Below are 15,038 nucleotides of genomic sequence, written 5' to 3' on the forward strand. Positions count from 1 at the left end.
CATATTTTTTATTAATACACATACGCTAGCATACATATACATATGTTTATGCACATATATCGAATTTTCTTTATAAGGCTAAAGCGCTCCTATTTCCGATTTGATGCCTGCTGAGTTAGATCCACTATAGATCTATCTATGGATAAATCATGTAAGTGTGAAGCATAGATGTTTTGTTTTAAACTTTTTGTTAAACTTGTTAATTAAATAAATAAAACTTTATTGTGAGATTTCTATATGTAAGAATTTAATGTTATGCGGAATGATAAATAATAGTAAACAAGAATTTTTCATTTATTAATTTTAGCTTTGGAATATGTCAACTTAATAATTCGATTCGAGGTTATTTTATTTAAATTTGTTTTTGTTTTCTAAGAAATTTGTTTTTTTTTTTGTTTTTGTATAACATTTGATAACATAACATAAAATATCTTAAGAATATGTAGGTTTTTTCTTTTTGCAAAGATCATTACAATCGAATAAATAAAAATAGAATATATCGAGCACAAAGAATGTTTGCTGCATTATTTGAATTATATATAATATAATATATCTAATTAGGTAATAAGTAGTTCTCGTAACAATACAAACAACAGAATCGGTAGACAAAAACAATTTTACATTTCCTTTTTTTGTTTTGTTTTGTTTTTCATATGTTTAAATACATGTATGTTTTTTATGTGCATGAGCATCTGAATATATTCCTGTGTGCGCATCTATCTTATTTTTAAGTAATCTTTAAAGGACAGTAAGTGGAAAACATCATAAAAAACTCGCTTATTTTTTATGTTTACAATTCAGTCTGAAAGGCATAGTTGTGTATACACATTTTTATATCACCTATTTTGAATAATTAACTGTTTAATGTATCCTGCTTTTTGTTTTATTTTTAAAATATTTTTCTTTTTGTATTTTTGCATTTTGTTTTCGTTTTTGTTTCTCTTTTAATAATAGTGATTTACAATATTAATTGCTTAAATTTAGTTTTGACCGCATCTTTTTGTTGTTTTTCATCTCTTTACAATTTAGTTGTTCTTTGCATTTTGCGGAAAATTTTCTGTTGATTTCGTTGCATTAAGTTGGGCAAAAAATATATGTATATATTCCGTATGTATGTAAACAAAAATTTGGTACTTAAATGATCTTTTACTCCTAATTACACATTTGATTTTTCATGCAGAAATATATAGATATATATATATATATATATATATTTATATATATATGTATGTATATATATATATATTTATATATACATATATATATATATATATTTATATATATATATCAGCATTGTATGGTTATGTTACTTTTGCTTCTCTTGTTATCTAACTTGTAGTTATGCATATATTACTTATAGTTGCTCCGCTAATATATTATTATTTATTGTTCTTCACGCGAGAAAAGCTTATTCTTATTCTTCATCCGTGAAGTCAGAGCTTTCGCTAATATCACTTGAAAGCAGTTCCAGCCAATGATAATCGCGCCGATCGACAAATTCCCAGAGATAAATCTAAGAGAAACAGGACATTAAGGACAAAAATAAATTGGTATTTCCATTGTGAAAGAGAAACGTAAAATAGTTTTAAAAATATGCAAAAGCTTAACAAACAATACGTATGCTTATGATCCCTAATATATATATATTTGTAAATTAGAAATGTAAAATTGGCGATAGATATACTTACATCAAGTAAATCCATTAGTTGATTTTGGCTATGCAATTTTCGAGCTCGTTTTGGCAAACCAACATCAACAATATCACCATTGGCAAGAGCGTGCTTATAGAAACACTTGTTGCCAAAAGGACATTTGCCCTCGCCTTTCTTGAAATATTTGCAATCCTTTGCACCGAGCGCTGCGCGATAATCATTAAGCAGCTTATCCTTTTCCTCTTTAGTTTCAACCCAATAAGCGCTGGGGCAAACAAAGTCAGAACATACGCGACATTCAGGGCAAGCTCTGAAATATATTGAGCAAAAATTATAGGTACATTTAAAATTAAAATAATGCACTAACATTCACTAATTGTTATAGAATCTATAAGCTTACCGCGTAATTTTATGTTCAAACTGTTTAGCCTGCCGCCATGTTCGGATGCATTCCAAGCAAAAGATATGATTACAGTTGGGCAATATGCCAAATCGTTTCTCTCGACCAGCCTTTTCCATGATCGTATCGAAGCAGATGCCGCAGGTCTTATCCTTGGACTGGGCAATCGCAAAGGATAACTCCATTGCCTGTTCGTGCTGCTGCAAGCATTCTCGATTGTGCTTCTTGCGTTGAGCTTGGTCCGTGGGATGTAGGCAATATTGATCGCACATCTCGCATAGTTCCATATGTATGCGATAGGGACAATACTCGCCATGGGGGCATGGGCTCTCATAGGGACAAACCTCCTCCAAAGAGTGCGGCTCAGCATGCTTAATACCAACATCAAAATCGTTCGTGGAAGGACCACCGACAATCTCCGCATATGAGATTCCACTTTGCACAATGGCACTGCTAGTACCCGTAGCCGCTGCCGCAGCTTCGTCTTCATCGTGATGATTGTCCTTGAGGCATTGGGCTATAAAGCTTTTCTGGCCGGGCACAAAGATCGGCGCATTTACCCAATTGCGTCGACTGGTGCTAGGAAATACATCAGCATCAGCATCAGCATCCACATCTGCATCGGCATCGGTGTTCGAATTTGTGTTGCGGGCACGCTGCTCACCTTCGGGTCGCCCTCGAGTTAAGTCATGAGAGAAGCGACAAAGGTCACCGAATCGACAAATGCCTCGTAAATAATATCGACATATCGTTTGGCTTCGTCCAGGCAAATTGTTTAAAACAGGAGCTTCTGCGATGCCGGCGGAACTCATTTTGCACTTGCAAAAGTTTGTACAGATGATCTGACCAAACTAGACGTTCTGACCTGAAAAGCTCGCAAATTTGATTATATCCTCGATAAGCTCGACCTATCGATATACAAGCGTATAAGTGTTGAAGTATGTACATATATATGTATATATAGAGCAAACACAATTGAGATGTCGCAATAACTCCTCTTTTTGCGTTTTACAAAACTTGATTTTCAATGTGTACAATATATATACATATATAGATATAAGCATACACATATATATATATATATATATATATATATATATATATATATATATATATATATATATATATATATATATATATATATATATATGTGTGTGTGTATATACAAAGACAAGGCTCAACAAATTTTATAAATATTTCAATACACAAACATATGTAAACGGCTTTTCTCTAGATATGCATTTGTATATTTATAAACGTATATGTACATATTTAAATATGTAGATATGTACATAAGTGTCTACTTCTGAATATAAATGCACATGAAACTTTCTGTTCTACATCCGAATCAAGCACGCTTTTACTTTGGCTGCCTTGCGTGCAAAGATGTTTTTTTTTTTTTTGCTTTTTGTATTGCAACTGTTACAGTGTTGATTAAATAAGAACACTTTACTTTCTTACGTTTTATTTTTTTTTTTTTTTTGTTGCAAATTGATGCTCACAAAATTTCAACTAAGGATGGGACTAAAATAATGGAATATCGACAAAATCTGATAAGTTAAATTCGATTTTTTTTTGCGATAGTTAGGCTGGTTGCTTGACAATTTTTAAAAAGTATATCTGATAATTCAAATAAAATACAATTTTACTTCAGTAAATGTATACTCCACTACAATTTTATAAAATTAAGAAAAACATAAATATCGGTGCGTAACGTATTGCCTATCGATGATCTATCTATCTATCTGAATCAGCTGATTGCACTTATTTTTGTTTTGTTAACATGAATAAATGAATTCTGACAAATAAAGCACGTTTGAATTAAAATGTCGTGTGAAAATAGGAAAAAATATGTTTGTGTCAGCTGTGGAAATCCGACACGAGAATTGATTAAGAAGTACAGCAATACTGTTAAGCCTACCCACTGTGTAAGTACGCATTGTAATAACAATATGTAATGCTTTTTCAATTTTATGTATATTTATATTAATAGGAAAAATGCAATCAAATAACTGATAAATATATAGAAGTCGAAGAATTTATTATCCTGATAGATGCTCTGCTTCTTGTTTCCGCTGCGTTTCGGCATATGATTTGCAATGGAAACTTTAAGGTAGTCATTGGCTTTTTAAAATAGAATATTTAATACTAATATGGCATTGTTTTAGCTGTATTGGAAGATATCACTTGTTGTGCTCTTATTGGAATCATTTGCTTTATGCAGACAGAAGCGAGGAGATGGATCCAACTCTGCATTACATGAGAAGGGGTTTTATATGTGTACACTACAAAATATTGGAGGTAGGATACTTTAATCTATACAGCCACTCAAATATATATTTATATTTACCATTTACAGAATACCTTTTAATAACGCTGCTGCTATTTTTTATTACTGCTCTTCTCAATATGCGACAGCTGACTAAAATCGGATTAGCGTCTGTTACATTAATTATTCTTAAAGTAGTGGCCATTTCTAATTTCTCAAAGTTCTTCCTGCTACCAATATTGGTGTGGCGTAGTAATACAACCGATTTTGGACGGAACTTGCACTATATGTTAGTGACGGGTCATCATCTTTGCTCATTAATAATAGCTTATAATGTAGTCGGTATTAGCAACAGCCATCTTCGTTGGCTGACTATAATACTGGTAATTTCTGCTTTTGCTATTAAGGAGTACTTTAGGTATTTGGTAGCATTTAAGATGGAGTTGTATTTATCCTAATAATACTATTTATTATTATTTCAAATTAGGCTGTAACATAATTTAATGTTAGATATTTAAATAACTGAAGTGTGTGTCGCACGATTGAAATAAAAACAGTATTTTTATCTATTTAGTACATCTGGTATTTAAAAATATACACTGGTCTCTCTCGATCTTATCGGTTCCACAGCCCTGGTACTTGCAATTATCGGCCGAGCTCTGTCAATGTCGCATGCAGAATTTATGAGAATTCTAAAATGCTTATTTTGCTTATTTCCATTATGCAAAATTGAAAATAAATCTTGCGAGATCACTACTATTATCATAATATGAATAATTTCAATTTGATAACAAATATCGCGAAATAAATCAATATCTACGCATATATTTAAGCACGTAATGTGTGTTCTAATGGTCTAAAAAGAAAGCAAACGTGTTATTTAATAATTTAAGACGCAACACAACAAGTGAGTGCACACATTGTAAATAACTATCAAATAAAAAAGACAACAAAAAGTGAAGTTTGGAAAATAAAATAAGATATTGGTAAGTCTATAGAACAAATAAATTGACCCACATACATACATAAAAATACATGTACATGTACATGGGACATTATGCGTGTATTAACATACACATGCAAGTTGTGCTACATTGTTGCCGCAACTAAAATTGTTTTTAAGCTTCTCAACGTGAATAATTTGTTTTAAACAATTTTAAATGTCGTCTTTACTATGCATGTATTCTTATATACTTGTGCGGTCCATAAATGATAAACGTTGTTTAAGTTGTATTATAAATGAATATGACAGCTCATTCGTGTTAACAATGTGACCGGTTAAATGTAGTATTTTTTTAAATAATTCAGATATATATGAAGCGCCTGTTTAAATTGGAAATCTATGCGTTCACTACTGAAGTAATTTTGCAAAAATGTGTTTATTGCTTCTCAATTACTATCAAAACATTCTAATCTAAATCAAGGGTAAAATATCAAAACACGAGTTTTACAATTTTTGAACTAATTTACTTACATTTAAGTCTTTTTATTAAATAGTTCAGAGATAATGTGAGATCTGCAATTTACCTAATGTGATATGCATTTTTTATTTGAAATATACAACTATGGTATTTTGCACGTCAGCAAGATTGGTCACACATAAAATATAACCTTAAAAATGGCAAGTGACAAATTTCTTTTTTGTTCATTTTAAGCGACTAAAACGTTATCGACGATAATAAAACCCCATTTTCGGGAGTGCCTCCTCTTAAACCACTCTATCTGGTGTTCGTTGTTATATTAAATAATGGATTCATCTTAAAGAGGGTTTGACGAGTCTGTTTTCACATATGCAACGATGTAAATATTATAAGCAAAAAGTGAAAATTACAAATCAACAGACCAACCGACCGACGACCGCATTGATACACACATATGTACATAATTGTACATACATTTATTAATATAACTCCGAAAGGCAAAGATCACGTAGAGTGTCAACTCAAATGTCAGCTACATCGGTTGTGTTTGCGAGTTTTGTTGTAAAACTCTGCATTAAGTACTCAAAGTCGCGAAGGACTGGACTCAACCTTAACAAGTGAATTGAGTTAAATAAACAGAAAATCGGGAATTTGGCTAAGTACAGATCGGCACACATTTATATATATATAAGCTAGCGTGGAAAATGCATTCCTCGTCTGCGGCGTCGAGCGCGCTAGTGGAATACTCCGACGTTAGTTCGGAGGATTTTTCCGATCCCGAAACTGGAGAAATCGACTCGGATGCTGCGTTAGCTGGGAGAGGAGCAGCAATATCAAACACTTCCAATCGAAAACCGGAAAATCAGATAAGAAAACAGAATTCGGATGCCGTTCTACGCATTACCAAGAACAATGATTTCAGGTAATAATTAAAAATGTAATATAGTGGACTTAATTACAAATTGCATTTTTGTAGGAAAAGGCGCACTGAGGAGAGTGAGGATATGGCTTCGATACTTGCAGTTGGTTCAAGATCACGGCAAGTTTCAGTTGTTGCCAGCAGTGGTAGTAGGGTAAGCATCACCTCTGTTACCGAGAAACAAAATCATCAGCATCGCAGCGAAGTTAGTCTGACGCCAGCCAAGAGCTCGAAGGATGAGCAATGGAATCGTGAGCTCTACATGTCTAGCGATACGATAGATACGGACGAGTTAGAGGCGGAAATGAAACGTCAGAAGCGTAAGAAACTGAAGAAGGACAAGCATAAGCACAAATCAAAAAAGAAGTCAAAGAAGCGCAAGAAGAAGCGAGCGAAGTCATACTCAAGCATTGACTCCCTTTCGGACAGCAATTTGAATACGTTGCTGGACAGGCATAGCCGATATACGCCACCTACGGCACCAAATCGAGCTAAGAGCGCCGAGCGAACGGTTAGCGCTGCGTTGCCTTCTTATACGCCTCACAAAGACAGTCAAAGCAGTCCCATATCAGTGGGTACTCCGCCCGCCCGACGTCCCAATAGTAGTAATAATGCCTACTATGGCGAAATATCTGCTGCTCCAAGCACTCCCCTAGGTAGCAGTCTACAGGTAACGGTAACGAACAAAACCACAAACAACCGACATCGATCGCCACAAACACGTGCCGGAGGTGCAGTTGGTGGCAGCATTAGCAGCCAGCGATATGCCACATCTCCACGCACTCCTCCGCAGTCGCTTAGCCACTCGCATCCAACCACTGTTGGCGGTGCTGGGGGTGGTGGTGGCGGAAGTAGCGCGCGTGAATCGCGTAGCTCCCGCTATGTGCAGAGTCCTTTAAAAGATGATCATCGATCAAGCAATGCGTATGCATCCCGCTATTCTGGCGGATCGGTGGGTGGGCAGAGCAGCAGTCTTGATGCGAGAAAATTGAAACGCATGTCACCAGGTAAGCGAAGTCAACCAAAGGGCATGATAATAGCAATAGTTATTCAAGACAGTTAACATTAATTCGGAAACATATTAGAGGCTACTAATGCTTTTACTTTTACAGAACTGGATCGCTATCACCATCAACCGAGCACACCGCCACACAAGCGACGAAAGTATAGCGATGGACGAGATGCGTCTATGTCTTCGTCTATGGGTCCATATGAGCACGGCAGGCACCATGCTGTTAAATATGAACGTTACAGCAGAGATAGATATTCACGGAGGGTGTCCAGGTAAGTAATTGCATACGAAATCAAATGCAGCATATTCTAATTAATCATTACAATTAGGAGTCCTAGCGTTCATCGCCTGTCACGCAGTCGACTCTCACCTGGAGGAGGAGGCAACGCATCGTGCAACAGTAGCATGTATCGTCAGCGAAGTAATAGTAGACATAAACACAGCAAATATGGCGCACCTCATTCGCCTTCACCACCAATGCCAACGAGGACGTCTTCCAAGAGGGGATCAGGCAGTGGAATGGGCATTTCCACTGATCGTTACTCCTCGCGTTCTCCGCGGCAAAGTTCGCGCTACTATGAGTCATCGCCACCATCACCAGCCGGCGCCTCGGCGTCGACCTCACATCACCATCGAAGGTCACCAAGAGGTCATCAGCACCATCGTAACAGTAGCCGCAAACGCTCCCCTAGCTCAGGCAGCAGTCGCAGCTCGGCGTCACTGTCCCGTTCGCCAGCGTCGCGGGATCTTAAATATAAGCGTGAGGAATATATCAAAAAGATAAGTGAGACTAGCTTGTTTGCTGAGCTGGTTAAGGATCGGCATAAGCGAAAAAAGGCACTTAAAGAGATCATCGAACGACAGGAAGAGAATAGCAACAGCAACGGTGCTTTGACTATCAACGAAAACAGTTCCTCGGTAGATGGCAATACGCCTAATGTTGCAGACAATCGATCAACGTCGTATATGGCAATCCAATCCTCCGCTGGTGCAACACCAAATGGAATTGTTAGCAGCGGCGGCGGTGCTGGGGGTGTTGCTGCTAAGCCTGATTTGGACCTAAACAACATTCCAATGCCAAACAAGGATACTGAGGCGCTAAAGATTAATTCGACTGCTGTTTCTGGGGATGTAACAGATGCCTCTCCAACAATAGTTGCGCTAACCTTTAAAATGAATGCCAATCAGAAACCGAAGAGTCTTACGGCCTTACCGATGCCACCAGGCATTACTGTAGCTGATTTAGAGAACGCTCCAACGCCATCCCCTCCAGATGTAAGCAAGCAAGCAACGCCGAAATCAGCAAAGAAGGTTCCCTCAGAGGATAAGAATCTAAATACCAGCACCAACGCCAATGTCAATAAAAGCCTTTTGAATCTGCCAATGCCACCCGTTATACCGGGCAGTGAGGAGTTAAGTGGCGACGATGATGTCATCGACAGTCCCGAGGACTTTGATACGCCCAGTGGCAACAGCAACAACTTAAATACGGGTGCTAATACAAATGCATCACATGCTGCAACCCGTCGACGTCCAGTGATACTCAATAGACGCGACTCGCGAAATAATGTCAGGGATTGGGGCGAACGATGTGTGGATGTATTTGAGGTGATTGCACAGATTGGCGAGGGTACATACGGACAGGTAAAATCTGAATCTAACATTTCTTTAATTATAAATAAATTAATATATATAAACTGCTTCATATTTTAGGTGTACAAAGCGCGCGATCATCATACCAATGATATGGTAGCATTGAAGAAGGTGCGATTGGAACACGAAAAGGAAGGTTTTCCCATAACGGCTGTGCGTGAAATCAAAATATTAAGACAACTCAACCATCGCAATATTGTGAACCTTCATGAAATAGTAACTGATAAACAAGACGCTGTTGAGTTTCGTAAGGACAAGGGTTCCTTCTATCTGGTATTTGAGTATATGGATCACGATCTCATGGGCCTTCTAGAATCGGGCATGGTGGACTTTAACGAGGAAAACAATGCAAGCATTATGAAACAGCTATTGGATGGCCTCAATTACTGTCACAAAAAGAATTTTCTGCATCGAGATATAAAGTGCTCCAACATTTTGATGAACAACAAGTATGATTTTAAATTGGCCTCATATAATTTCTCTATTTTACATCATGATAATTTGTATTTTAGGGGTAAAGTTAAGTTGGCAGATTTTGGTTTGGCCCGTTTGTACAATGCTGAGGACCGTGAGCGTCCGTACACGAACAAGGTAATAACGCTTTGGTATCGACCACCAGAGCTGTTGCTTGGCGAGGAACGTTATGGACCATCAATAGACGTGTGGTCATGTGGCTGCATCTTGGGCGAACTGTTCCTCAAGCGCCCGCTATTTCAGGCAAATGCAGAAATGGCCCAACTGGAGACAATATCTAAAATATGTGGTTCACCGATTCCCGCCGTTTGGCCAAATGTAATTAAACTGCCACTCTTTCACACGCTTAAACAAAAGAAAACGCATCGTCGACGTTTGCGTGAAGATTTTGAGTTTATGCCAACATCAGCACTTGATCTGCTTGATAAAATGCTTGATCTGGATCCCGACAAACGCATCACTGCGGAAGATGCACTGAGATCACCTTGGCTGAAGAATATCAACCCAGATGAGTGAGTAACTCGTCATCTACTAAGTACGGAATGAAATTATTGGTATTTTTGTATATTTAACAGAATGCCAACACCACAATTGCCTACATGGCAGGATTGCCATGAGCTTTGGAGCAAGAAGCGTCGTCGTCAGCTACGCGAACAGCAAGAGTCGCTGCCACCAGGTGTCATTTGCTCAGCTAAGTATCAACAGCACGGCGCTGCAATGGTAGGGGATGCCTAGCATTTACTCTATACTTCATACTTCAATGAAGAAGAGGAAGACTATAAACAGCGGGAGGAGGTGGAGTGTGACTGGTGGCAAAGTTAATACCATCTAAAATTATAATCAATTATAAATAGTTGGCAGGGAGACTCGCAGGCAGTTCGGGTTGACATGCTCTACCAAAGCACTCTATTCTTTAAGTCGTCTCTTAAACAAAATAACTAATTTAAGATTATATTTAAATAGTGATGAATTGCTAAAAAAAAAAAACAGAAAACAAAACAAAAACAAGAGCATTTCGAATTGACCGGTGTATAATATTGTAATATGTATATACTATATGCAAACAAATAACCTATTGAAAATTAATTTGTTTATCATTTTTTTAATGCTTAGTATAATATCTTACATACATATTGGCAATAAAAAGCATGAGAAATAACACTATCAATCAATGTGTGTATCAAAGTTCGTTTAGTTCACATTGACTTTTATTCTGTTACAAAATTTGACTATTTGAAATACTTTTTAGTTAACAAACAAATTGGAGAGCAACGCGAAGTTTTGAAGCAGTTAAAGGTTAGCATTGTACCATTAAATAAATTGTTATTTATATATATTTACCAATATATATAAATATATCTATATACATATATATATATATATATATATATATATATATATATATATATATATATATATACAATACATAGTATATTCATATTTGAATAACACTACAAATAAGTTAGTAGTAATAGTATTAATTAGTTTAAGCAACATACTCATGTTGTCCATATAAAGCTATAAAAGATTATTTTGTTAGGTATTTAAATAAAATTGTAAAGTTAATGATGAATTTATCAAGTAAATGTGTACTAAAAATAACAAAGAAAAGAAAAAAACCCATGCAGATATTTTAAAAAGCTTATATTTTTTAATATATAAACAATGCCGGATAAGAATAAATATATGTGTATAAAAAATTACTAATAATAAAAAGATCTGTGTGAGACTGAAAATAATTGATCACAAAAAATGTGTGCAATTTGAATAATGAAAATTTGTAAAAATCTTAAAATACGAAATTCCAAATAACACGCACCTTTTTCTCCAAATCGCCCAAATCAATTCGATAGATTTGGTTTCCAAGTCACATTTAAACACAAACACAAATAAGTCGTTCTGTAAATCCGTTAACACAATATAAATATACACAAAATTCATAATTTAAAACATTGAGTACGTAATCTGTTTAAAAAATAAAAATTCTATTTTTTTTTTATAAAAGCCAGCAGCGAACGCTGAGAAGAAGCAGTGGATCAAAAAGTACCATATAATCAGTACTAGAATTCTGTAATTAAACGGTTAATGGGTTTAAATAAAGTTGCCTAATGTTTAAAAATGATTAATTTTTTTAAAATCGATTTTAGATTAGAAAAGAAAAAATTGTTCTCATCAGTTTTTAATATTAATATTATTTGTAAGTTATTCAATTTCATCAATTGTTTAAAGCTTTCTTTATTTATATATATGTGTATTTCCCCAGTACTTATCTACTCCGCTTTCAATTGTTCAAAAGGTATCGGAATATAAATGCAGAAAATGATCTAAATTTCTTTTCTATCGATAACGACAAGTCAGTATACCAAATGCAGTGTGCACTGCATAAATATATTTTTTAGTATTTTCCAACACTAGCGAATTGGCGTTCTTCTTTTTAAATGTGTTTGGCTTGTTTTTGTTTATTTATGAGAATAAGAATAAAAAGTGAATGTAAATCAAAGTAAACTATGCTACCATATCGAAATTTCGGAGAAACAATCGATGTAATTAAATTAATATATTAAAGTTAATGGTTCATAACGTGATTTTAATAAATATTTGTGATTGTAGGAATATGAAGTACAGCACCTGCTGGGCAAAGGAGGCTTCGCCTGTGTTTACAAGGCTAAGTGTCTGCGTACTCATCAAAATGTGGCCATTAAAATGGTAAATACATAATAAGGAAGTCATGGCATGACTATTTATATTAATTTTGAATAATATTTGAACAGATTGACAAGAAGCTCATACAGGGCTCGGGCTTATCAAATCGAGTTAGACAAGAAGTTGACATACATTCCAGGCTGAAGCACCCGTCTGTGTTGCAGCTTTACACATTTTTTCAGGACGCCAACTATGTTTACTTAATATTAGAATTGGCCGACAATGGTGAACTGCATCGCTATATGAACCAGCAAATGAAGCGTCCATTTACAGAGGACGAAGCGTCTTCTATACTGCGCCAGGTTGTAGATGGTTTACTTTACTTACACTCGCACAACATTATGCATCGGGACATATCGCTTTCAAATTTGCTGCTCAGCAAGGATATGCACGTAAAAATTGCCGACTTTGGCCTGGCGACCCAGTTGAAGAGGCCTGACGAAAGACACATGACCATGTGCGGTACTCCCAACTATATTTCACCAGAGGTGGTTTCACACATGTCCCATGGTTTGCCTGCTGATCTCTGGAGCGTTGGCTGCATGCTTTACACGCTCTTGGTGGGGCGTCCACCATTTGACACAGACGCTGTACAGTCAACACTCAATAAGGTGGTACGCTCTGACTATACAATGCCAGCACATTTGTCCTATGAAGCACGCGATTTGATCGACAAGCTGTTAAGAAAGAATCCGCATGAGCGCATTTCCCTGGAGCAAGTTCTCAGGCATCCATTTATGTCGAAGGCAGGTGGAAGCACAATCTCCTATTCAACACCTAGCTCCCTAGCTGATTGCTACGGTCAAAGCATTGCCAGTGGCGATAGTGGCATTGTGACATTTGCGAGCAGTAAGTAGAATAAATCAAAATGCTAGCTACATTATCAATAAATCTCTATCTTAGATGATTCAAAGAACTCGCAACGGATACGCTCGGGAGAACAGCAATCTATACCACAAATACTGCCACAGATCCAGGAAGAATTTGGTTTCTATAAGGAGAATCAATTCAGGGTGGGATCAACAGACGCGATGGATAGCACCGATATGGACTGGAAGCGTATGGGGCAAAATACACAAAAGTGCAATTTTTTGGCACCCTCGACACCATCGCTTGCACCTGTACCAGAAACTGCCAATCCCAATAATGAGCGTATATCCGTTCCACCATTAAACACGCTCCGTTTGCAACCGACACGCTATAAGACCAAGAATGCAATCATGAGCATTGTGGCAAATGGCGAAGTAATCATCGAATTTATAAAGTGCAAAAGTAAAATGAATGAAGATCGAATTGTTGATATATGTCGCATTTCTAGCGACGGACGGCGCATAATAATCTATCAGCCAGATCCGGGACGGTAATAAAAATTAAGAGAAAATGAGATACAAGTTTTAATATAAATAATTACTTTCAGAGGACTGCCCATAAGAGAGAAGCCTTCAGAGCTGCACTCAAATGGCACTGATAACGCTTATAGCTATGATAACTTGCCCAGCAAACACTGGAAGAAGTATGTCTACGCAGCGCGATTTGTGGGCTTGGTAAAGAGCAAAACTCCGAAAGTTACGTACTTCAGCAAATTGGCGAAATGTCATTTAATGGAAAACATGGCCGATTTCGAGATGACCTACTATTCCGGTGCCAAGCTGACCAAATCTCCCAGTGAAGGAATTAAAGTGTATGATGCCCACGGCGCATTGCTCTCGGATCAGACAAGTGCAGAGACACAACGTATGATTGAACATAGCAATGAATGCTTCGCACACTGCCTGAGCATTTGCAATGCACTGGAGCTGGCGCAAACTGGTAGCAATACTTGTTTTCCAGTCACAATTGGAAGGCGGCCCATTACGGAAGTGTTGCCTCCACAACGATCAGACAGTCTGAGAGATACGACCAATTTCGCTTACTCTACGCCCAAGTCACAGCAGGTAGTTAAAGATCAAGCACCAATTAGTTCTTTATTAAATATTATTTTGCTCTTGCAGGGATCCATCAACTTCTCAATGAGCACCATCTCCTCGATGCGCAGTGATAGTGATTTGATTGCCTCCCAGCTGTTAGCTGCCCAACAGAATGTGCCGATTAAGCGATTGAATATCCAAGGCATAGGCACTGCCACAGAGGTAGGCTTGGGCCTTTACAACACTTAAAGAAAATGTAAATTAATATCAATTTAATTTCAGCTGTCCCATGGAGTTGTTCAAGTTCAATTCTATGACGGATCAGTTATTTCGGTCATACCGGAGACTCAGGGTGGAGGTGTAACATATACGCAACCCAATGGGGTTTCCACCCACTTTCCCAACCATGACGACCTGCCATTGGCTATTAGGGATCGACTCTCCCAGCTGCCCCAGGTGCAGATGAAGTTGAGGTGTGCTCCTCTGATGAATAGCAAAAAGTTTGAATGTAATGCCATGAACTCCAAGGCGACGACGTCTGCACCTTGGCACAATCGTATGCTAATATAGATCCCACCATTTACAAATTAATTTCTTTTTTAAGGAAAAAGTAAAATTCTCATCTTAT

The 15,038-nt window shown here is 36.9% G+C and overlaps 4 protein-coding genes across 5 annotated transcripts; 3 read left to right on the plus strand and 1 right to left on the minus strand.

Annotated features, from left to right (window-relative positions):
- Positions 1-1,293: 1,293 nt before the first annotated feature.
- LOC111605741 (probable E3 ubiquitin-protein ligase makorin-1) lies at positions 1,294-3,588 on the minus strand. Of its 2 annotated transcripts, none has more exons than XM_030222746.1 (4): positions 3,514-3,588; positions 2,053-2,917; positions 1,689-1,962; positions 1,294-1,513 (listed from the first exon to the last, which is right to left on the minus strand). In XM_030222746.1, the coding sequence occupies exons 2-4, from the start codon at positions 2,862-2,864 to the stop codon at positions 1,415-1,417; spliced, it is 1,185 nt and encodes a 394-aa protein (XP_030078606.1). In that variant the 5' UTR covers positions 2,865-2,917; positions 3,514-3,588; the 3' UTR covers positions 1,294-1,414. The 2 variants fall into 2 exon arrangements, with proteins under 2 accessions (XP_030078606.1, XP_030078605.1); XM_030222745.1 differs by lacking the exon at positions 3,514-3,588 and adding an exon at positions 3,345-3,362.
- A 133-nt stretch (positions 3,589-3,721) lies between these two features.
- Positions 3,722-4,806, plus strand: LOC111605742 (protein ARV 2). Its single transcript, XM_023324444.2, has 4 exons — positions 3,722-3,980; positions 4,046-4,165; positions 4,221-4,353; positions 4,412-4,806. Exons 1-4 carry the CDS (start codon positions 3,879-3,881, stop codon positions 4,777-4,779), a joined length of 723 nt encoding a protein of 240 aa, XP_023180212.1. The 5' UTR covers positions 3,722-3,878; the 3' UTR covers positions 4,780-4,806.
- Positions 4,807-5,046: 240 nt separating this feature from the next.
- LOC111605729 (cyclin-dependent kinase 12) lies at positions 5,047-10,871 on the plus strand. Its single transcript, XM_023324421.2, has 8 exons — positions 5,047-5,307; positions 5,977-6,664; positions 6,719-7,668; positions 7,774-7,945; positions 8,003-9,317; positions 9,387-9,775; positions 9,839-10,312; positions 10,376-10,871. Exons 2-8 carry the CDS (start codon positions 6,447-6,449, stop codon positions 10,533-10,535), a joined length of 3,678 nt encoding a protein of 1,225 aa, XP_023180189.2. The 5' UTR covers positions 5,047-5,307; positions 5,977-6,446; the 3' UTR covers positions 10,536-10,871.
- A 1,321-nt stretch (positions 10,872-12,192) lies between these two features.
- LOC111605730 (serine/threonine-protein kinase PLK4) lies at positions 12,193-15,009 on the plus strand. Its single transcript, XM_023324422.2, has 7 exons — positions 12,193-12,343; positions 12,411-12,506; positions 12,572-13,352; positions 13,407-13,863; positions 13,921-14,437; positions 14,495-14,632; positions 14,693-15,009. Exons 1-7 carry the CDS (start codon positions 12,308-12,310, stop codon positions 14,978-14,980), a joined length of 2,313 nt encoding a protein of 770 aa, XP_023180190.2. The 5' UTR covers positions 12,193-12,307; the 3' UTR covers positions 14,981-15,009.
- The last annotated feature ends 29 nt before the right edge of the window (positions 15,010-15,038 follow it).

This window comes from Drosophila hydei, unplaced genomic scaffold (assembly GCF_003285905.1).
Source record: "Drosophila hydei strain 15085-1641.00,03,60 unplaced genomic scaffold, DhydRS2 tig00000001-arrow-pilon, whole genome shotgun sequence".
Taxonomy (NCBI): Eukaryota; Metazoa; Arthropoda; class Insecta; order Diptera; family Drosophilidae; genus Drosophila; species Drosophila hydei.

Bases quoted from the DNA above. Each gene is read 5' to 3' on its own strand.
- LOC111605741 (XM_030222746.1), bottom strand. From the start codon at position 2,864: ATGAGTTCCGCCGGCATCGCAGAAGCTCCTGTTTTAAACAATTTGCCT. The intron at 1,963-2,052 runs GTAAGCTTATAG...AATATATTTCAG, and splicing joins TTTGAACATAAAATTACGCG to AGCTTGCCCTGAATGTCGCG. The intron at 1,514-1,688 runs GTAAGTATATCT...TGTTTCTCTTAG, and splicing joins AACTAATGGATTTACTTGAT to ATTTATCTCTGGGAATTTGT.
- LOC111605742 (XM_023324444.2), top strand. From the start codon at position 3,879: ATGTCGTGTGAAAATAGGAAAAAATATGTTTGTGTCAGCTGTGGAAAT. The intron at 4,166-4,220 runs GTAGTCATTGGC...GCATTGTTTTAG, and splicing joins TTTGCAATGGAAACTTTAAG to CTGTATTGGAAGATATCACT. The intron at 4,354-4,411 runs GTAGGATACTTT...TACCATTTACAG, and splicing joins TACACTACAAAATATTGGAG to AATACCTTTTAATAACGCTG.
- LOC111605729 (XM_023324421.2), top strand. From the start codon at position 6,447: ATGCATTCCTCGTCTGCGGCGTCGAGCGCGCTAGTGGAATACTCCGAC. The intron at 7,669-7,773 runs GTAAGCGAAGTC...TTACTTTTACAG, and splicing joins ATTGAAACGCATGTCACCAG to AACTGGATCGCTATCACCAT. The intron at 9,776-9,838 runs GTATGATTTTAA...TTTGTATTTTAG, and splicing joins AACATTTTGATGAACAACAA to GGGTAAAGTTAAGTTGGCAG.
- LOC111605730 (XM_023324422.2), top strand. From the start codon at position 12,308: ATGCTACCATATCGAAATTTCGGAGAAACAATCGAT. The intron at 12,507-12,571 runs GTAAATACATAA...ATATTTGAACAG, and splicing joins AAAATGTGGCCATTAAAATG to ATTGACAAGAAGCTCATACA. The intron at 14,438-14,494 runs GTAGTTAAAGAT...TTGCTCTTGCAG, and splicing joins CTACGCCCAAGTCACAGCAG to GGATCCATCAACTTCTCAAT.